The following is a 22,374-nucleotide window of genomic DNA, read 5'->3' as shown; positions in this document are numbered from 1 at the left end:
TTTATTAAAGTTTAAGTTCAAGGCCATCGAGGCTTTATAATGTCTTCAAGAGATAATAAAAGCAGTCTCGAGGAAAGGGCATCTTTTTCCTGAACAAGTTGGAGAGGCACAGGTACAACAGGAGGAACTTTATTCCACTTTGCACTTGTTGGTGCATGTTGCCATATATGTAACCTTCATGCATTTGTTTTCTTGCTGTGGCGACTACCACATAATGTTATACACTTGATGTGCTAACACTGTTTGCTAACCCCAATCTATGTATCAAACAACACTGCAGCTCTGTTTAGCTACTGGCCTGGACATGATAGTGTTTGAGCGTAATCCGACCCCTGCTAGCAACAAAGAAAAATGGGATCGAAGGCTTCATTCTGCCTTTTTTTGCTTGTTAGAGATACTCAGCTATACCACTAATTTTCCATCATTATCTGCTATTGGAAAAATTGTTTCGAATTCTGACCAAACACCAGGTGGACTGGCGTGCCGCTAGGACTGTTTGATCTTAGAGGTTCCACTTGACAGCAAACAACACATCCATCCCAAAAAGCAACCGATAACACATCTTGGGCAAAAAGAAGTGACAGACAATAGTTTTCATATTTGTAGTCCACAATGCTTGTAGTCCACAATGAACATGCCGGCACAGTTTCTGAATATAAATTCTAAAAAAAAAAAATATTTTTTTAAAAGTCAATTGAATAAAAAGTGTACAATTGATGGAAATGTCATCACTTGCAACAGCTATAACTTCTCCAATGGCAATGATCATAAAAACTGAGTATCTCATCAAAAGGTGCTGCATTGTCACGGTTTATGATATTGAAGAAAAACTTTTCCAAACAGCTGTCAAACTTTTAAAAGGATGACACCTAATCTGGAATGCATACAAGAGCGGAGAGAAAAAATTCTAATAATTTAAAAACAAATCACAGTGGAAAAACAATGACATCTCCAATGGGCTTAGAGAAAGCCCAAAAGCAAACATAAGTCATAAATCAGTGTAAAATGAAGGATCTTGGCATTAGAAAGTGCAGAATGATTAGGGCAAAGTACATAATCTCTTTTGTATTACATGGAAGACGTGGCAAAATGACATGCAAACACAGAGAAACACTGCAGGTGGTGAGCGGAGGCTTAATGAAAAGGACCAGTTGTTTTTCAGCGAGCAGATGGATCGGCCTCTGGGCCTGCGCTGTCTCAATCTTGTCCCACATTGCTGCAGTCGCCCCTTTTAACAGCGGCTTCCTGCCAGCTCATCACAAACGCGGATAAGCACACGCTCTGAATGGGCAGGGAGTCGCGAAAAACAGCGTGGTTGATCTGCACAGGGGCACGCATCAAAAGGCTGAACTGGCAGGGCATTCACATAAAATGTATCTCTGTGCTCAAAGGCATAGTTTCCAGCAATATATGATGCAGACATCATTGACAGGCACAACACATGGTGAAATCCTTTGGGGAAGCACGGTTGGACATTATGCAATTTTAATGGGCTTGCTCCAAATTCCTTCCCAGGCTGCACAGCACGAGCAGTTGATTAATCAAGCACGTACAGCCCATTCTTATCCTTAATTCATACCAACTTGCATTACCTTACAGTTGTCACAAACACAGTAATCCCATAAGAAAATCCTCCTCTTCCATTATCTCTCATACACAGGCACATAAACAGAGCAGACTTTGTTCACTGGTTGACTTCCAAGTTTCAACTATTTTTCCCATAGGAGATAATGTGAAGTGAATCAATTTGTGCCGGATTCAAAAATGATTATGCCACCATTATGAAACCTTTATGAACTCGACAGTGGCGCCTTGAGATATGAGCTGCCGCTTGCCCCATTTTCTGTCTTGAGATAGGAGCATAATTTGAGATAGGAGTGTGCTTCAGACCCCAAACCACTCGATGGCGGCAGCACACTTCACAACATCCAGCCACCATCAATTCACATTGGTTTCCTTGCAGGGGAAAGACAATGAATGTCAGTTGTTGTCAGTTTAGCACAAAAGAAAATGGATGGATTGAGATTTATATCTGCTTGGTAAAATGTATTTGTGTGTGTAACCTGGATTTTTTTCATATTGGTCATATTGTTCGGAGGAGCCAGACCGTTTACTGTGGTTGTTGCATTATTTCCAGGTTGTACTGTTATCACTTTCCCTCCCCCCCCCCCCCCCTTTTCGCAATCACTGGTGCCCTTTTGCGTTGACACCACATACCGGTAAACATGAAAAAGTAACACACGCTTGTGAAGTTGAGCTAAATTGATGATTTCATCTATTGTGGCGGTCGGTCTGGAACCTAATCCCCGCGATAAACGAGGGATTACTGTAAAATCATTTTGTCTAATAGAAGTCTCAGTAGGTTCTACTTAGCATTTGGGTCATGACCTGGCAGGACGCATAGAGGGGTTACAGGTGACATGGGGTACAAGCATAATGACAATTGGGTCCTATTTGAGCATTTTCCCCTCCCTTTTGATCAAAGTTAGTAAAGGCCTGATTATCGGAAGACTCAAAGAGATTGTCCTGATTGGTTATCCTGTGCTGTGGTTTTTCCTCTCCGATCTGCTTGGAAAACAGTCAGGGCCGACAATTGTAAATGTTAATCCTGTTCAATATGTATGATCGCAAATCCTTGCGTGTGGTCAACACTGAATTCGGCAGAGGACTCTTTGACCGTGATGTCAAACGGAACAATAGCCAATTAGAAAGCGACCTGAAGCTCGCGCCATTACCGGACACAAATAAGAGGGGCAACTGGTTGTGTTGCGCGTTTGTCTTGTTATTTAGTTATTTAAGTTACTTACCACAATAAAAATGTCAGTGTAGTTACCAGACGCGCTAACAGTTTGCCCAACTTCTATCCCTTCTTCTACTCCTACTCTTGTATTTTTTTATTTTCCAGCATTCTGGATGCCCTGTGGCACCATGCTGCCTCTCACCAGTCAGTTTTGGTACCACGACAGACATTATGTATGCTGCGTGCTCTGCTGGTCATCATCTTTCTCGACACCACACACACACACACACACTATTAGAGCAGTAAAAACATGCATGGTGATTCCCCCCCCCCCCCCCCACATGCGTTGCTTGGGTCTCTCACATTAAAAAAATAAATAAATAAAATTGTTTAAAATGTTCCAAATCGTTATCATGTACCCATCCCTAGTAATACTACAACATAGTCATGTTTAGTGCAGCACAAGCAAGATGGACAGGGAGCATTTTTAAGCACGTGTACACACAGAAAGCACACGTCGGTTGTACCTTCTGTACGGATGGTGAAGGGGGCGTCCCCCAGTCTTTTGGCTGAAAATTGCCCCCCCAGAGAAGTCATTAGAAAGCACAGGCTGAAGAAGCCTATCCCCACCACAAATATCCTGCAACACACAAAAGCGGGGGGAAAGAGGGAAGTGTTAAAAGGAGTGAATTGAGTTTCATGTGAGAATGAAGAAATCAGGCGAGGCATTTAGAGGCAGGTAAATTGTGGGTGGGAGAATATAGGCAGACAAACAGGCAAAGTATTTTGGGTTAGGTTGGCAAGGCAACCATTGACACTGCAAGGCCAATGGAAAATTGGGGATAAACGTCAGAAATATAACAAGCAGACGCAGAAGCTGAAGTTAAACTTCAGGAAAATGCAAAGGTCAAATATATAAATAGTATGTAATGCTTCTTATAATGTATGGCCCCAAGTAATGTCATGATAGAATTGTATATACAGTGTACACGCTCTCTTACAGTGCAGTATGGATGAACCTGCATTAAGTATTGTGGTGCCAATATTTTCTGTATTACTGTAATCACACTGAGAAACACCAGGAGTCTTTTTCTCATTTGGATCCCTGCATGGAAGAGGAGAGTTTGTGCAACACACCCTATGAGTTGCACTACCCAATGGCTTTGACTAACCTGACAGCTGTGGTCCCATATACTAAGCAAAACAACAACAACAACAAAAAACCCTCCTCGTAATCATAAAAACAAGTAACACTTGCATAATAATTATACATTTGAACAATTTCATAATGTGATAGTATCCTTATCAGCTGAAAAATATTGTGACATCATATCATGATTCCTTTACTGTAGGCAAAATATTGTGACATCGTATTGTGATGCTATTATTATCATTGATACCATCATTGTGGTTGGCAAAATACTGATTTTGTAGCGTGATACTATTGGAGTCAAGGGCAAAATATTAAGTAATCACAGACCCTTTTTGAAACAGCTACTTCTTGGGTAGACTACCAGTTTGATACACCTTTGTGAAATAACAAATGTGCTCCAATTATCAAGAATGATATTTATCTATATGAAGACACTGACCATTTTAATGATTTTTACAATAATTACTAACATTGAATTAAGGCAGGAAACAAACCTCAAAATGCAACAGTTTATCATTATACGAGTGTCTACATTGTCATATGATCACGTCTACAACATTCCTAGGAAATCACCATGTTCCCTTACTGGTGAGCTATTCTTATATCGGGCCCACATGTGGTCCTTGGTGACCTCAGTGTTATTGTATTGTTGTACTATAAATATCATTGACAAAATATTGCAATATCGTATCGTGATACTATCAAAAATCGCGATGTTAAGTGTTAAACTGTGTACATTCTTGCACACCGGCAGCATCTCGTCTCTAACATGGCTGATACTACCATCGAAGCTGTAAAATTGGGGAATTAATTTTGTTCCTTCTTTCAGTGTTGGTGGCATTAACACATCACCGCACGTTTTGTCTTTACAGGCAGTTTAAAAGGGGGCTCAAAGTCCTAAAAACCAGGGCAATAATGGGCTCTTAACGCAGTCTTAGCAGCATCAGCTGTTGCGCTTTACATAGACTACTTTTATTGGTGACACACGGCTACACACTCCCTGGCAGTTGTGCATACACGTGTTTCATAAAATCTCATGGTTTAAGACAAGAGTGTGTGCATTCTCCCTTGTTAAGACAGCCCAGAGACGTTCACATGACTTAAAAGAGGGTAAAGGCAGGTGTTTTGTATCTATCTTAACCCAGTTAAGCTACTGTTGTCAAAAGAAAAGGGATCAAAGGGTTATCTTAGTATGCCAAAGAGTCTTTGGGGAACTGGAGAGAGGTTAGGGGGAAAATCCACTGGACAAAATAGCAATTGGCCTTCGTGACTTCGTGATTTTTAAGCCCCAGTTTTAAAAATTGAAGACACAGTTAAGGTGACAGACAGATTTATGTGACAATTAATGCATTTCACTCCAGAACAAATTCAAGCAGCAGACCACTCTCTCCAAATAAATGAAATCAAATAGAAACAGTACAATTCATAATCTTGAGGCAGTCCTTCAAAAGCAACCTTTGTGATGGATAAATTATAAGAGTGTGCTTGGTAAATAATGTGTCAAAGTAGCGTCAGTCACGCAAACGTTCTGAACAGAACCAGCGAATATTGATGTGGCTTGCTAGGAAGGAATTCCCAATGACAGCGAGGAAGTCACAAAATTTACTGATCCGGCTCGCCCAAAGGTGATGAAGAGGATTCCGAATGATGCGCGAGGGGATAATATGTCTTGTTTTTACGAGCCTAATATTCTAAGAGCGGCCAAGTCGTAAAATTCCTAAAAGGAAGTGTTCGTTTTTAGCTGAAAATGAAAACGTACAGCTTTAAATTCATTGTTGGATGGAGGAGTATGGGCAGCCTGATGGATGAGTGGTTAGCACATCTGCCTCACATTTCTGAGGGTTTGGGTTTTAATCTTTTTGTGTGGTTTTGCATGTTCTCCCAGCACTTGAGTGGGTTTTCTCCGGTTACTCTGGCATTCCCAAAAAAAAAAAAAAAAAAAAAAAAACATGCTTGTTGGGTTGACTGAAAATTTAATTGCCCATAGGTGTGGATGTGAGTATGAATGGTTATTTATCTACCTGTACGTGTGCCCTACAATTGCCTGGCGACAGGTTCAGGGTGTCAGCCCGTCTTCACTCAGTCATCTGAGATTGGTTACAGCTCACACACAACCCTAATGACGATCAATTGAGAGTGCTATATAATACTTATATATGACATACTGATTTGTGCATAGTAAAGACGTCATCGTCATCGCAATGTACCGTGTGCACAGTAGTCACATCGCTGGGTCCTGTGCAATGTTGCAGACAAACAACAAAGGCAACAAATCAATAGTGTTAGGAATGTGTGAATGGCTCTACAGTATCACTGGACAGGAAAATAAATGATTTGTCCAGCTGGACTATTGCTCAATATTACAGTGCATTTAAATACTGCTAGACGTCATACAAATGACTCTTTATGCTTTTGTGCTCTACTGAGCACTGTTTTTTCCAGAAAGGGAAAAAGTTACGTGTGCTAGTTCTCACGTTACGTGTATGTCATCCTGAATTTTTTTAACATCGCAATATATAAATATCGCGGGGTTCAAGAAAATCGGAATGTAATTTTTGTCTCCAATATTGTGCAGCCCTACTTTGTAGGGATTTTATGAAGAGATGGACACATGTTCCTGCAATGTCTCACCATCCGAGCAGCTGGCACAAGTTCACCGTTCGGCGGTTACCTTTGTGCTTTCGCATCTGCTGGGCACATCTTGGGAATAAAGCCGCAGCTCAGTCATAAGTGATAAACACCAATTATGATTGCAGAATTACAGTGAGAAGTTCAAGGCTGAACACAATCTGTTGTGAGATGCTGGTTGACTGTCAAGCTGTTTGAATTTCACAACTATGAAAGATAAAAATAAGCTGCAAAATAATGTCACTGGGTACGAGTGGTTAGCACATCTGCCTTACAGCTCTACGGATCTGAGTTTGAATATCATCTCTGCCTTTCCTGGATTGTTGTTTTAACTTCTTAATCAAGTCGATTTAAAAACAGAATAGAAAGAGTTTTAAAAGTGAATCCGTTACATGAGGAACTCTGTTTCATTTGGCTCGAATCTAGTGCATTTGCAAGTGGGGAAGTGCAACACCCGGGGTCGATATGAAGTGTAAAGAGGCATGAAATCTATTTAGCCGGAGTAAAGGTAGAGGAGCTGCTCCGAAGACGTCCGAGGGTGATCATCATCCCCTCTGATTATTATTCAGCCGTTTTGCAAAGGGCTGTTAGGTGGGTGACGTGGGAGGATTAGACCTTGCTCCTCCTGCGCTGACGAGCCTTTAATTAACAGGCTTAAAGTAAATGCTCTGCTCCCTTTAATTGGATCAGGAGAGGGGATGCGCTATCGGCTAATTGGCTCGCTCTAACATATACACCTATCTGATTTGGCCTCTCGGCAGATGATTTAGAAAGCTGACAAGTTATGCCAGCTATGCGGGAGGTGTTGGCGTTCTCCGACAAAGTTTTGCTGGCGCTAGTAATCAGCCTTCTGGCAGTTTTGTGGGTATTGTGGCAAAAAGAAGTACTGCTGGAGACAGTGGTGCGATTTGCAAGTTGTATATAAACTGCATTGTGAGCAGAGTGTGTTACATCACATTTGCAGGTCTTAAACTACAAATTGAACACATTTCAAATCAAAATCAAGCAGGCTGCAGCTGCCCGACTAACATTTTTTAATGACATGAAGAGTTATTTGTAAAGAAAAAAAAAAAAAAAGGCATTCATCTCTTTATTTGTGCACAAACATTGCTCAGCCATATGTTTATAATGGAGCTACCCATGCAGCAAGTGCAGCGTCAGGTGCTTGTTTCACCACTCGCTCCATGGCTGCTAAACAATACAGTTCTGACCCAGCTATAATCCTTCTGCTACGGGGGAAACATCTGCTGAGCAGCTGCTGTGTAATACTTGGAAATGCCTTTTTATATGCTATGCACAGTAGCTTTGAGGGGTGGCAGCTTGAGAAGGCAACCAGAACACCCCGCTGTCACAAAAACTGACCGGAGTCAGGCGTGCAAGAGCAGGGATCCAACTAATACCTGGGAAGACTTGTTACATGAGAAGTGTTCGGGGGGCTCCGTTTAATTCATTGGGCGCCCGCTTGAGAACTCAATTAGACTTGACCGGTGTGACGACATCTAATGAGAAGCAAGCGCGTGGAAGCAAACATCTCCATCTGACAAAACATCCCGAGGTGTCTCCTCCAGTGATGTCGTTTTGAATGAGCCTGAGCTCTGAGCGTGCTATCTGCACATAGCAATACGCTGCATTCCAGTGTTATGCAGTGTCGTGCTGTAAGAATCTGGCTTAAACCTGAACATTTGGAACATTTCTTAACTTCTACCACTCAATACCAACATACTATTATAATTACTATTCCTCCTTTTTTTCTGCATTTAATTGTAACTTGTCATTTATACTGATATTTTTTTTGTCGCTAGGAAACGTTGCAGGTGGTCAGAGAGAGCACCGCTGTCCTCTGTTCGAATCCAAATGAGAGACGCTAGCTGTTGAGTCATGTGCATGTGTTATAGTTTAAGGTAAAGGTGCTACTGACAAGCTCACTAAATAAATGTTGCAACATGACAAGTCGCCGCAGTCTTTGAGGGATTTGCTAATATATATATATATATATATATATATATATATATACACAGTTTAAAAACAAAACATGGAATGAGTCATTCTAACGCCTACATGCCAAATAAATTAACCCCAAAAAATTATGAATTTAAATTTAAAATTTAAATTTAAAAAATCAATTGATAACTAAAATATATGACCGATTCTACTGCCCACACTGCTGTGCTCGCGAATAATGTTACATTGACACAATTTTAAATTTTGACCCGTCGACTTTGAGAACTCCTCGAAATTTCTCCGGAAGCCATCATCAAACAAAAACAATCAAAAATAATAATAGAAAATTGGTGTGTTGCCCTCAGGTTGAAGTGGCCATTCCAACCAGACTCAAGATTTTGACAGACTGTCATTTTTTTCATTTCAAATGGATTTCCCATTAACATTTTCAGTGTAATTTAGGAAAAAGAAAGATGTAGGACCAAAGAAAATCATTGAAATATTATTATCCAGTCAACTTGTGTCCATGTGCTTTAGCCTACACGTTGTGCATTGCATTTCATATAAAGTCTATATTTGATATTTAGTCCTCACTATATGGCAATTTGAAAATGTATTTTAATTGTGTCAATTGCGAGCCAGCATGAGTCATAACAGACTGATTTACGTTCTACACGTAAACAGAGAAGTGTCAATCACAACGCACCGATATGACAAAGAACAAGCATGTGCCCAGTTCCATAAAAAAAAATTAAAAAATAAATAAATAATAACATATCCGTGTGCTTACCTGAACGGCTTGAAGGTGGCGAGCCATCTTCTGAGCATTATTTTGCCGTCGGTGCCGCCAGTGATCATTTCCCGAAACGAGCGACCCCTGACATGGACGCCAAGCTCCCGGCCGCGGTGTGCTCACCGAACATGTTGGCCAGTCTTCCCACCGGCGTCAATGAAACGTCTTCGAGTTCAAGTGGAGGAAAAGTGGAAAGTTTTAGCCAGAAAATATCCCGTGTCAGTCGACTTTTTTTCTTCTTCTTCTTCTTTTTTTCTTAAATCTCAGCGGCCGTCTGGCGACTCCGAAGTAATGTGGCCGCAGGTTGTTGTTGTTTTTTTTTTCTCCCCCGCCCTTCAACTTCTTTGCGATAACGGCGTCGTGTAACGTGGAGCGAGTCGGCGAGCTTCTGCCTCGGACGAGTCCGCGCAGAGCTTCGCTAAGCCGGCTTGAACTTGTCACAGACGCCCACCCGAGTGTGCCGACACTCACTGGCTCCCGGCGATTTCTTCGCTTCCCCGAGTCGAGCGCCATTACTGATGTACACGGTATCCGGTGATTATTTCACAATAAATCATACACGCACGCTTCACGGCAAAACACGCGAAGCGGCGGTGTGTAAACCACATTATTGAAGATAATATCCAATTTTAACTAACAAATATCTCGATGTAACGCGTGCAACGCCTAAAGAAAAGAAAACGTAAATACGTTGGTCGCTCTTATTTTGGGCGACACAAAGCCATCTTTTCCGGGTTGCACCTTACTTCCGGTCATGTAAACGCCGCACCGATGGACAGCTCCGGTTGCTCCAACTCATTTGCTTGCATCAGCATTAAACCTCTGTATGCAACCAACGAATTAGTAAGTAGTACTGCTACTACTAATCATCATCATCATTATCATACTTTTCAATTGTTTATATACTCTATATTTTCTATTTATTTATTGAATATGTATTTCTATTTCTATTTTCTCTATATTTTCTATATAGTTAGGCGGTCACCAGTCACAGGGCACATTAAAATAAAAAAAAAACACACACACACACACACCATTCACACTCACATCAATGTCTATGTTTATCTGAATTTGAATATATGATAATAAATGGAGGTTGGTCCAGAACACACAAGCGTGTTGGCAATAAACATTGTGCCTTGCTGTCACCCTACACCAACACTAATTATAGCACGCGATTTTAGACTGTTTAAATTCCACTATAAACAATGGGCAACTAGTAAATGTAAGGCACCTTCTTTGCACAAATGAATTATTTTAGAACCATGGAGAGCGACATTCGCTGTAGCCAGGATACAACAGCGGCACCTAGAGGTCATGAGACGCCTCAGGCGGGATGCATGCAGTTAGTGGAGGGGGGGGTGGGGGTGGGGGGGAACCAAAAAACCCTTCCTGGAAAAGAATTTCAATGTCATTGAATTGCAAATGCATATAATAACACAGACCCCCCCCCCCCCCCCCCCAAAAAAAAATGAAGCAGAAGTTGTGGGCAAGCGGTGGAAACGCATATATCCGAAATCGCAGGGCCAACGAAATGCAAATGAAAATGACATTCCTCTTCTCATGCATCACTTGCCCCGTGATGCTTTGACTTGACAGCGAAGCGCCCGTGCAAGCTGCCAGGGTGGTGGGAAGAGTTCTGCTCCATCAGCAGCAATTCCCTTGGTAAACATTTGATTTTTGCACGCGTTTACTGCACCGATGCTTGCTGCAGTTTACGCACACACGCGTCTGGTGTATACATACAGTATGTGTTTCCCCTTGTGTTTAGCATTAGCATTAAGCTATTTGTTGGATTTGGAATACACAATGTGTGATGCTCCTAGTTTTTTGTTTAGTTTTATGGTAAACTGAAACTGGCATTAAACAGCTTGAAGCGTCTATCTTTAAAAAAAGAAAAAAAACAGTTGTTCGCTGTTTGTCAAAATGTTTCTTTTTGTGAAGTGAGTTGAGCTGATGTCACTGCCACTATACAGCACTCCTATCTCAAGTCTGCGCTCGCAAGTCAAAGCAAAAAAAAAAGAAAGCCGTAAGTCAAGTCACTCGTATCTCAAGGCACCGCTTTATTTCTTGTATTTTTTTTTCTAGTTACAAACTCTGAAAGAAACTGAGTGGTTTTTCAAATATTAGAAAACCATGACTGAGCTTCTCACCGTAACACATCGTTCTTAGAGATTACATGCAAATGCATTGTACTTAAAAGTTCAATACAACTGAACTCTAAGTGTACTTCAATTTGTATCTCCCTTCATTTCCTTCGCCTCGATTGATAAGATCTTCGTGCGTTCGGATACATTTGCTCGTATTTCATGTTTTAGAGACATTTTTGGGAATCCCCGGTCTATTGCATTCATCTCATAAGCAACAGCTTGCGCAAGCGACGCTGTGACTGACAGAGCCGCCGTCCCGTCGTGTGACACGAGCGTGGAACCCGCAGAGGTGACGAGCTCCCCGAAGTGTCTGCCCACGGGCTGCAAAGAGCTCATCTCTGCGCCACGACTGTTTTACACACAATCGCTGCCAAAGCGGACAAAAAGAGAGGCTGTCTTTTTATTTCACTCTCTCTGCGATGCTTCAAAACTCAATTTAACAGCCAAAAGATTCAGAACTAAAAGGCAATTTTAGGGGGACGTAAGGACTGTCATTCATGTCATTTACTGGTGTAAAAATATGTAATAATGTCTAATGGTGGTTGAATTACAAAGAATGTTGCGATGCATTATAGTGGTACCTCGACTTACTGTATGAGGCACCACCGCGAGCGCTGTCATGTGTGTCTGCCTAAAAGTGGCCGCATTTCAGCCTACAAAAACTCCACTTCAAACTTGAGAACGCATATAGGTGGCAGCTTTCTATGTAATCTCTGCCTGGGGAGCAGAAATTTCATTTAAGACCATTTCTTGTGGCTGATTTTGCCTTATTATTTATTTATTTTTAAATCAGGATTTAATGAATTATTGGTTTAGTTAAAGTGATATTATTGAGCAATATTGCACATTACTATTTTGTATTTTCGTCCATTTGACGTCAATGCTATGATTAAAAACAATCAGAACTTATTCACCAGTTGTTCAGTACTTGAGCAGTTTTTCACTGAGTACTTATTCTTACTCGAGTGATTATTTGGAAGACTACTTTTTACTTTTAGAATATGTCATATTTGTAAAGTAACTGTATTCTTGAGTACATTTTTAAATTTGTCTGTTATATAACCCTCAAAGAGGTTCATTAACATAATAACCGCCCCACACTGAGTTTCTTCGCTCGTGACATGATCTGCTCGGCCGGGCGTAGATCCAGAGCCACTTTCAAGTGATGTCCAAAGTTTGGCTGCCGGACAACACCGACTGAAACTCTATCGTGCAGAAAAAGCCACACCCCAACAAATGCAACACCTCTGCTATCATGTCATAGCCAAAGGGTAAGCAGAGCTGCATTGGAGCCACATTCTTGTCAGTTCAGTTTGTCACGGACATGTTGTGCGTGTTTATTAAGACACCTGGGAACTGTTTTTAATTGTGAAAAATGCATAATATGCATTGCACATTGCCACATGCATTCATTGTGCAGGTGTACCTCATAAGGTGTGCGGCGAGTAACTTTGCCAGAAACTTCCACTGTCCTTGTCACGCTTAAAGACTTTCAATTGTAAATTTCTCTTTGTGACAGCATGAAAGAAGCACTCGAAAGTCCCGTTCCATTCAAGCTTCTTTGATGCACTCCCTCGGCTTTGGTTTCCATTGAGCAGATCCTCATCTCTCTCTCACTTTGGGAGTAAAAACATCCACATTCCACAACTCCAAAACCCGTTCCTGCGCAGGATGCCCTACTTGCTGCTGCGCCAACTTCCTCTAGGGGGAGAGCGGAGGAAACATCTCACGCAAAGTCGCTACGCGCTTACCGCCTGCTCTTTTGTCGAGGAACTAAATAGCAGGAAAGGACAGCGGTGAAACTCGCGACGGCGAGGAAGTACGAACAATTGAGGGACGACTTCAGACGAGACTCTCATCTTAGGGCAAGTCGACTCCCTCTGGATCACTTTCCCTGCCAACGAGCATCCATCCCTACTCGCTGTCGGTCGTGTACTCGCCGAGTGATACATCGCGCAAAGATTTCACCAAGCTTGGGTTTTGCTTCTCAGCGAGAATTGTGATGAAATGTTGTCAATAACATCAATAATAATAAATCAATAACAGTTTGTAAAGATTGCTGCTGTACTGTGGATAAAAAAAAAAATGTCACCTCTTAGTGTGAAACACAGTGGGGGAGAGCAGTTGGGACGGAATACCAGAAAGTCACTGGCGTTGAGAGGGCCTCATGATTCACGATCACTGTTTTAGTTCATCCCAAAGGTGTTTGATGAGGTTCTTCCGCACCACACTCATGCAAGCACACCTTTATGGACCTTGCGTTGTCCGCTGGGAACAGAAAAGGGTTTTTTTTCCCAAATTGTCTCCACATAAAGCTAGGGGCATACAATGTAAGAAAATACCATGATAAGATGACAAATTAAAAATTCAGGAGGATTATTCCATTGATTGATATTGGTATGTTCCGATATTTCCGATAATAACAAGTCTATCCGGTGTCGATCGAAGTACGGCATCCATTAGAGTGGAGGCGAAACTCTAAAGAGATATGCGAATGCTCTGCAATACTGTCTATCAACGGCATTACCACTAATTACAAACTCTGATGACATTGTTAACGGCGTTCACATTGGGGTAAGATAAGAAGGTATCGATTTGCAACTTTCTCCCACTTTCTCGCTACACAAGCCTGTACATCTACGAACATTCAACAGCGTAGAAAGACCTAAATAGGACAAATGGGGTGAGTCCTGCAAGAAGGCATTGATGCCTCAAAGCCTGCCATGGCCGCTGAGAGGCTGCAGAGCCGCAGTGATTAAAGCAATAAATCACTGGCGGGGAGGTCTCAGCTCACCAGCGTCATCGCACACGCTCGACATAGACGTGAGGAGGATTTAATTATTCCAAAGGTTTTTTTTTGGTTTTTTTCTTCAAATAACGTTGAATAATAGAACTGTTCTGTTTCAATTCACGTCATGGGAAAGTGGAGTGATGACGCCTTTGTAGAACTGCAGGGAAATGAGAAGAATTAAGGCTAATATTGCAGAAAAAGTGAGGATGGCACCCCAGTACATAAACATGGACACACACAACATCGTTAGCCCAACTCAGGTCAGTCTACTGCAATCCTAACCGCATAAGATTTAGACTTTTTTATTAGAACAGTACTCACAGTCAGATATTCTTTATCCTCTACGAAGAACAACCAATTTTAGTGGTGTACTGACAATCAAATAAATAATTCTCCGTAAAACCTAAATGATGATGGCCAATCCATCCCCGTATTTAATTTGGAGTCCCCGCTTCCATCATTTATTGAGTTCGAGACGTGAGCCGATGCCACTATTTAGCTGTATGAACTGCGAGAGATGAAGACAGTTGCAGTTCGTCACCGCAACGGCAGTCACCACAACAACAGCATATTTTCTACATTTGTTGATTTGACCAACAGCAATGCAGCCAACCTGCTTGTACTCAGTTCTGACGCTGAGAAATGGGCAGTACCCGCACGTTGACGATAAACCCGGATCTGGGTTGCCGTTTGTGGGAGCAATGTAGGTGGAGTAGCCGCTATCGTCGACATTAACAGCAGGACATCACAGCGATACAACACAGTCATTTCATGAACTCAACAGAGAAGGAGAAGTGGTCACAGTCAACAACAATGGATGGCATCCAGAAAATTGTCTTTCTTTCTTGATGCCATGTGGCTGCTTATTAGAAGAGGACAACTATTCCCATTCCAATCCATTTCCACTGTCACGCAGGGGAGATGATTCTTTGTCAACCAATCAATAGACAGCAGTTGGTATACCAGCGGACAAAAGGAGGCATGCTATCGATCAATTATGATGTTCCCTTTTGTAATTTTTGACAATAGAAAGGCAAAATAAATAAATAAATACATTTGCACGGGACCGAACCAACCACACTATCAGAACAATCCCGCTAGGCTTCATTATAAGTGAAGCAAACTTCTCCTGAGTGAAGCATGAACACAGCTTAAAGCAGTGTACATGCATACTGATTTTTAAAATGTGAAGAGACCACATGCGATGAAGAAAAAAAAAAGTACTGAGACTTACCAGTGAGAGGCAGCAGAGCGCCACAGAGCATCCAGACTACCGGAACACAGAAAGACAAAGTAAGTAGTAGTAGAAGAAGAAAAAAATAGAGGAGGCTACGCTAACTGTGAGTTCAGCTAGTGATTACCGTAATTTCTCGTGTATAATGCGCACCCATGTATAATACGCACCCCCAAAGTTGACCTCAAAACTCTGGAAAACCCTTCTACCTATGTACAATCCATGATTTTGCTTCTGCCCATATGATCAAAACATGAAGTATTATATGTATTTTGTTAGGGGTTTTTTTTCAAATAATTATTCTTAAATTAAGCACTTTATTTGAACACCTAATACTTTCTTTTTTATTTACTTGCTCTTTTTTTGAAATTCACAGCCCTACTTATTTAGTAAATGAGAAAACACACAGTTGTGCTCATATGTTTGATTACCCAGGCAGAATTTGTAAGAGGGGTACAATTCTTCAAAGAAAACATGAAACAAATTTAATTTTATTTTAATCGGATTCAAATTAAACAATCAAGGATTTCAGAAAAGCATTATCATGAAACAAAACATAACCATAAAGAAATACATGATGGTTGTTGTTCAGTCATCAGTCATATTTAAAAAAAAAAAACACTATATCACAAATTCTGCCAAGGTATGTAAACATATGAGCACAACTGTACACATTTTCAGTCATACGTATCAGTCATATTGAAAGTATAGGCTACACCTCTCTCATAAACTCATGGTGGCAGTGACTTTTTGGAATGAAAGTGTACAGCTTTTTCATAACCTCTAGATGGCGGCATATATTTATAAAATGTGAAAGTTTTTTTTCCCCATTTTCTCCTATACTTATGTATAATGCGCACAATTGACTTTTGACAATTTTTTGGGCAAAAAAATGCGCATTATACACAAGAAATTACGGTACATTGCGGCTGCAACTCGGTGGTGACCACACACACAAGCATTGACAATCAAATATATTGAAGGGGTTTAATATTTACAATTGTCAGACTGTTTTTCAAGCAAATCAGGTTGGAAAAATCGCTCTTAACACACCCTTCACCACAGGATAATCACTCAGGATTTCAGAGACATATGCAGTCAATTGGGCCTTTGCCAAGCAGGAGTAAATTATCATATTTGGCCCCAAAATTGGGTCAAAGAAGAGATTTTAAAATCTACAAAGCTCTGAATGGTCTTGGAACTGAATATATTCAAGAACCTTTAGTTCCCTAAGAGACTTCCAAAGCTCTCACGTCATCTGGTAAAGGCTTATTGAGTGTTTCCACAACCAAACAAAATTGAAGCACAGTTCCGTTTCTGTGCTCCTCAACTGTGGAACAAACTTTCTTGAGATCCGAGCCGTCGGTACATTTAGGTCTAGGTCTAAAATAATATATTGATAATCCATCTGCTACTGTTTTACTCTGTCTCATCTTTACATTTGTCCTACTTTTATGTTGAAATTTTAACTTGATTTTCATCTTTTCAGTTAATCTTGTTTGTAAACATTATTTTTTTAGGTCTTTGTAAAGCACTATGGATTGTTGACAAACTGTCAGTGTTTATTTACGCCGCTTTACATTTAACTGGTTGGATTTTCTTTCCCCATGCAGTGTGCAGGAAGTTCATTCATTGCCTTCTCTGAACTGCCTAATTGATGAAAAAGCCTTTTTGCCTTTTGGTGTGAAGATTCTAAAGTACCACCAAACTCCTTTTAGAGCGGAAAGTTATCAATTTCTCGCTGGCTATTAAAAGTCTCCCTCCTCACATTTTATAGGACACTATGTGTTTATCAGTGTGGAACAAGTGGAAAGCAAGCACTAAAACATGCTGTTTTATCGCTGCGTCCACTGTTCCCAATTGTCTCCTATCAACGATTCCCTCTTAGAGCTATTTCCATCAATCCATCCATCCATTTTCTACCGCTTATCCGAGGTCGGGTCGCGGGGGCAGTAGCTTTAGCAGGGACGCCCAGACTTCCCTCACCCCAGCCACTTCATCCAGCTCTTGCGGGTGGATCCCGAGGCGTTCCCAGGCCAGCCGAAAGACGTAGTCTCTCCAGCGTGTCCTGGGTCGTCCCCGGGGTCTCCTCCCGGTGGGACGTGCCCGGAACACCTCACCGGGGAGGCGTCCGGGAGGCATCCGGGAGAATCAGATGCCCCAGCCCCCTCATCTGGCTCCTCTCGATGTGGAGGAGCAGCGGCTCTACTTCTCGACCTCGCACACCAGCTCGGGCTCCTTCCCTGCCAGAGAGGTGACATTCCACGTCCCTAGAGCCAGCTTTTGTAGCCGGGGATCGGATCGCCTTCCGCCACCGCCCAGCTCGCACTGCACCCGACCCCTATGGCCCCTCCCACAGGTCGTTAGCCCATGGGAAGGGGGACCCACGTTACCCTTTCGGGCTGTGCCCGGCCAGCCCCCATGGGTGCAGGCCCGGCCACCAGGCGCTCGCCTTTGAGCCCCACCTCCAGGCCTGGCTCCAGAGGGGGGCCCCGGTGACCCGCATCCGTGCAAGGGAAAACTGAGTCCATTGTTTGTCGTCATCATAAGGGGTCTTTGAGCCATGCTTCGTCTGGTCCCTCACCTCGGACTTGTTTGCCATGGGTGACCCTGCCAGGGGCATAAAGCCCCAGACAACTTAGCTCCTAAGATCATTGGGACACACGAACCCCTCCACCACGATAAGGTGATGGCTCAAGGAGGGGTAGAGCACAGAAGAGCTATTTCAGACTATTTAAAGCTATTCTTCAGCCGAGGGGACGGAGCGATGGAGCTTGGCGGAGAGCTAATTGAAATCAGCTGGCACCATTAGCAAGCTGCCACGCGGCTGACAGCAGTGGAGAGCGAACAGCTAATGATGAACAACGCAACGCTGATGACTTTTTATCACAACTTGTCAACAAGTGCGCAGCCGTAGGTGGAAAAGCCCAAAAAAAATAATAATAATATCGCTCCCTCCTGAGACTCCCAAACTGATGTTTTTGTTCAAACACTGGGACAGTACTAATACAACAAACCCCAGGGGGTCGGGACAAAGACAAACCACGGACAGCTGAAAAAAAGTAATGCCACCCCTGAAAAGGTTCATAATTTTAATAGTTTAAAATAAAAATATACCACAAACTATGATCCCAAAATATTTTAGTGTCATTTCAAAGTCAAGTGCAAGACATTACCCTTACAAATAATGCCTTACATATGATTTGATTACTCTCTCTCTCTCACACACACACACACACACACACACACATAGCTGACAGTTTTTTTTTTTCGTTTTTTGTTTTTTTACTCAACTCAGCTTTATTAACTTGTGCTTCTGCTTGTGGGAGGAAATTCTGAATTAATGTATGTCCCTGCCGGCCTCTCATATGTAGCCAGGACTCTTTGTAATTTCCACTGACAACCCAGGCTAAACTTAGCTCCTCCCTGACATAAAAAGCTTGTCTCTCAGTCGAGATGTATCACTTCAACATTCTCCCTTGACACCAATAGTTATTTTTCTTTTATCCATTACTAAAAGAACAAAAACTGTGACTATATATATATATATATATATATATATATATATATATTAGCAAATAGCAGAATATAGGTTCCACAGAAAAAAATGCAAATACAGTAGTACCTTGACTTTCAATTTGAATTTGTTGTGAAACCGCACTGGTAACCCAATATACAGTGAACCCCCACATATTCGAAGTTCAGCATTCACAAATTTGCCTGTTCTCAGATTTTGGGTTGGGTATAACCTTCATTATTTTCTGAAAAACATATATGTGCTGTTTTTGTGCTCAGGCTAGAGCCAATTCTAATATAAAAACTCAACTTTGGCGCCATCTTGTGGCATCTTGGTACCAAGCAACATTGTAAACTCAGGGGAGGAGCTTCATAGCATTGTCTAATAGAAAATAAGTGCTTGACCACAGTCTGAATTAGTTATTTACAAGTAATTCCAAATCTTCTTGCATTGGCATGAATTAGCTGCAGATTTTCACTATAGGAGTCAGGACTCGGTCGAATAGCGAGGATTTCACTGCACTCGTATCGCAAATTATGGAATGCCGGGCAGATGCTGTGGTGTTCGCTGCTGCCATCTGGCAGTGGTGTACCTGAAGCTTGCTCATTGGTAAAAATGTTGGCATGCAACAACAAAGAAAAATAAAGAAAGAGAGAAAAAAAAATCGACAGAGCGATGACTTGTAACCCGAAAAACTCTTAAGTGGAACAAAGTGTTGACAATATTTGAATATAGCTTCATTTCAGGCAATATATGGCGCCAGAGAGTGAAGATCATTTTAATAATAGTCTACTGTCTGGTCATACAGACAGTTTTAACAGATGACAAAAAGAGTTTTTTGTTTGTTTGTTTGTTTGTTTGTTTTTAACTGCAAACTCTCCCTTTAAGTCTGTGCGATCATAAGTCAAGGTGCCACTGTCGGTGAATTTGGGAATAAGAAGCCGTGACGAGGCGAGGCTTCACTGTCGTGGAGATCGGATTTTCACTTTCACCGCTCAGTTCAAAGCTGCATGGGTCTTGTCTGCGAAGGTCACCGAACACAATCCGGCGCTAAATCCTGCCACACACCACCTTCTTCTTAATCGCTAGGGCTCATGCTAATGCATCGTAAACACTGCCTTTGCACAGAGGCCTAACTAGTGTGTAATTGCCGGAAATGGGGTTTTGTGCTAGCTCATCAACTCGAGCAATGTGAGATGGCGAGTTACTTCACGTGCATTCTGGGGCATATGAGGAACGCAGAGGATGCAGAAATATGCTTGACAAGACCAAACGCAATTTTAGTAATCTAGCCAAGAAAATAGCTGCACTGTGAAAATTAGAATTAAATCAAGCCTTTGAAAAAATGTGATGCAGTAAATATGCATAATCACCCGGAATTAATCGTGATAATTGCCAAATTAGTCACTGGTGGTGTAGTGGTACACTCGCCTGACTTTGGGGCGGGCAGCGTGGTTTCAGTTCCCACTCAGTGACTGTGAGTGCGAACGGTCGACCGTGTCTATATGTGCCCTGGGACTGACTGGCGACCAGTTCAGGGTGTAGTCCGCCTTTCGCCCGAAGTCAGATGGGATAGGCTCCAGCGCCAGCGCGACCCTAACCAGGATAAGCGCTGTTGAAAATGGATGAATTGCCAAATTAATGGCCTATCTTTTTTTTTTTTTTTTTTTTTTTTTATCTTGTGAACATCACTGAAATCAACTTGGAATGACATTTGCTGTAATTAGCATTAGAGTAAATGTTTAATTAGGCTCCTCCAACTGTAGTCAGCGTGCCATTAAGCAAACAAACAGCCAAGATGGCCTTTTGCTTGCTGGGAAGACGCCACAAAAAGTACAAAGTTGATTTATCTCTCGGGAGTGACTGGGACCTCTAATTTCAAACAACATCTAAACTGCTCAAATTTAGAGTCCATTTTCCTCATGGTTAATAATGGATATTCAATTAATCCGTTCTAAGGTCAACTTGTCACCATCATAAAACCTTTATAGTGTAAGAATAATGGAGCCACTTATTTATAAAACTTATAATCAATACATTGAGTACTCACTCTTTAATGACGCAAGATATCGCGGCATTTAAGAATCATACGTCACGCCTTTTAACATACACAGCCCGTTAGCTCAAAAAGCCGTCAAATTGGAGTCGAGTAATACATTGACGGCGGCAACTGCCGATGGGATACATGTAATGCTAGTTGAACTATGCCATTTTGTATCCCCTACTACAAATGTTGAAGAATCGCAGTCGGGGGAGGGAATGATTGCGGCTGCTTTGCGGGACTTGCCGACAGAATGAAAATATCAAATCAACCCTAAGCGGGCCAGTATCTTCGCGAGCGTCCAGCTCACTGCGCCGTGAATTTGATTTAGCGGCTGCCGTCTTTATTTCCCCCCGGGCTGCGGCGCTATCGCAACGAGGCAGGCAGGCGGGTGGCGGCGGGTGGGGGCGAGGCGGCAACGCTCCCGCGGCTGTGCAAAATGCGAGCCGGTGGCCGCTGCTGGCTAATGGCTGTCTGATTGATTAAACAAAGACAGGAAGAGAAGGGAATGAAGTGGAGCTGACGAGGGCAAGCGGGTCGCCGGCCTTCTTTTATCGTTGAGTTTGTGCCCATTGATGACCAGTGAAGAGGCGTGTTTGTGCACCCTCATCACTCCTATCTGTATATGGGTTGATTTGTGCGGACAAGACGCTCTACCCGAGGCCCGAATGAAGGCCGCTAACAGTATAACGAGGGATGTGGTCAGATAATGGAGGAGGCAATTAGGATGGCGTGCCGCAGTTGCTGGTTAAGAATGACGTTATTGATCGGCACAAATGCTGTCAGCGCCGAGAGAAAAATCAACTCTTTAAATAAACAGCTTGAAAGTCTCGCGTCGGTTTAGCGCAGACACACACACACACACACACACAGCCGCTTTGAGCGTGTACGCTAAATCCAAATGTTCAAATGAAAAGTCTCCCTTCATGTTCCAAACGCATGTCAACCAACCTCTAATGTTAAATTCTATGTTAAAAGTGTTACAAATAAGAATTTGCCTATCCTATCTGACTTTAACACTCACACCTAAGAGCAATTTAGTCTTCCATTGACCGACCGTGAACATTTTGGCGAATGTGCGAGCACTCCACACGAGAGGGCCTGACTGAGATTTGAACCCCGAACCTCAAGACTGTGAGGCAGACTTCTCTACTGCGGCACCCTTCCGAAAATGTCTCACCAAACATATTCCAACATTAATGGAGAAAGTTCTCACCTTGTGAGAGAATTTTTTACTTTTTTTTTTTTTTTTTTTTTTAAAGAAGCAGAGACTTGATTTAAGGTCATCACGGCGACATTTAAAGTCCACAGGATGCTATTCAAAGTAATTGAAATTAGATTAAAGTCATCATGATTGCCGTGATGGTTAAATCTAAATTCATTATG

The 22,374-nt window shown here is 42.1% G+C and overlaps 1 protein-coding gene across 3 annotated transcripts in view; it reads right to left on the bottom strand.

Moving 5' to 3' along the window:
* LOC133477180 (alpha-1,6-mannosylglycoprotein 6-beta-N-acetylglucosaminyltransferase B-like) overlaps positions 1-9,751 on the bottom strand; it is a 92,997-nt gene extending 83,246 nt beyond the window's left edge. For 2 of the 3 annotated variants that reach the window (XM_061771657.1, XM_061771658.1), the window contains exons 1-2: positions 9,253-9,751; positions 3,268-3,380 (exon numbers count right to left, since the gene is read on the bottom strand). In XM_061771657.1, coding sequence (XP_061627641.1) covers positions 3,268-3,380; positions 9,253-9,320 — 181 coding nt within the window. In that variant the 5' untranslated portion in view covers positions 9,321-9,751. The remainder of the gene's footprint in view (positions 1-3,267; positions 3,381-9,252) is intronic. The other variant, XM_061771660.1, reaches the window with a different exon arrangement.
* Between the last annotated feature and the right edge of the window lie 12,623 nt (positions 9,752-22,374).

This window comes from Phyllopteryx taeniolatus, chromosome 4, assembly GCF_024500385.1.
Source record: "Phyllopteryx taeniolatus isolate TA_2022b chromosome 4, UOR_Ptae_1.2, whole genome shotgun sequence".
NCBI lineage: Eukaryota > Metazoa > Chordata > Actinopteri > Syngnathiformes > Syngnathidae > Phyllopteryx > Phyllopteryx taeniolatus.
Note: the sequence above shows the minus strand (reverse complement) of the source record. Positions and strands in the feature narration are given on the sequence as shown.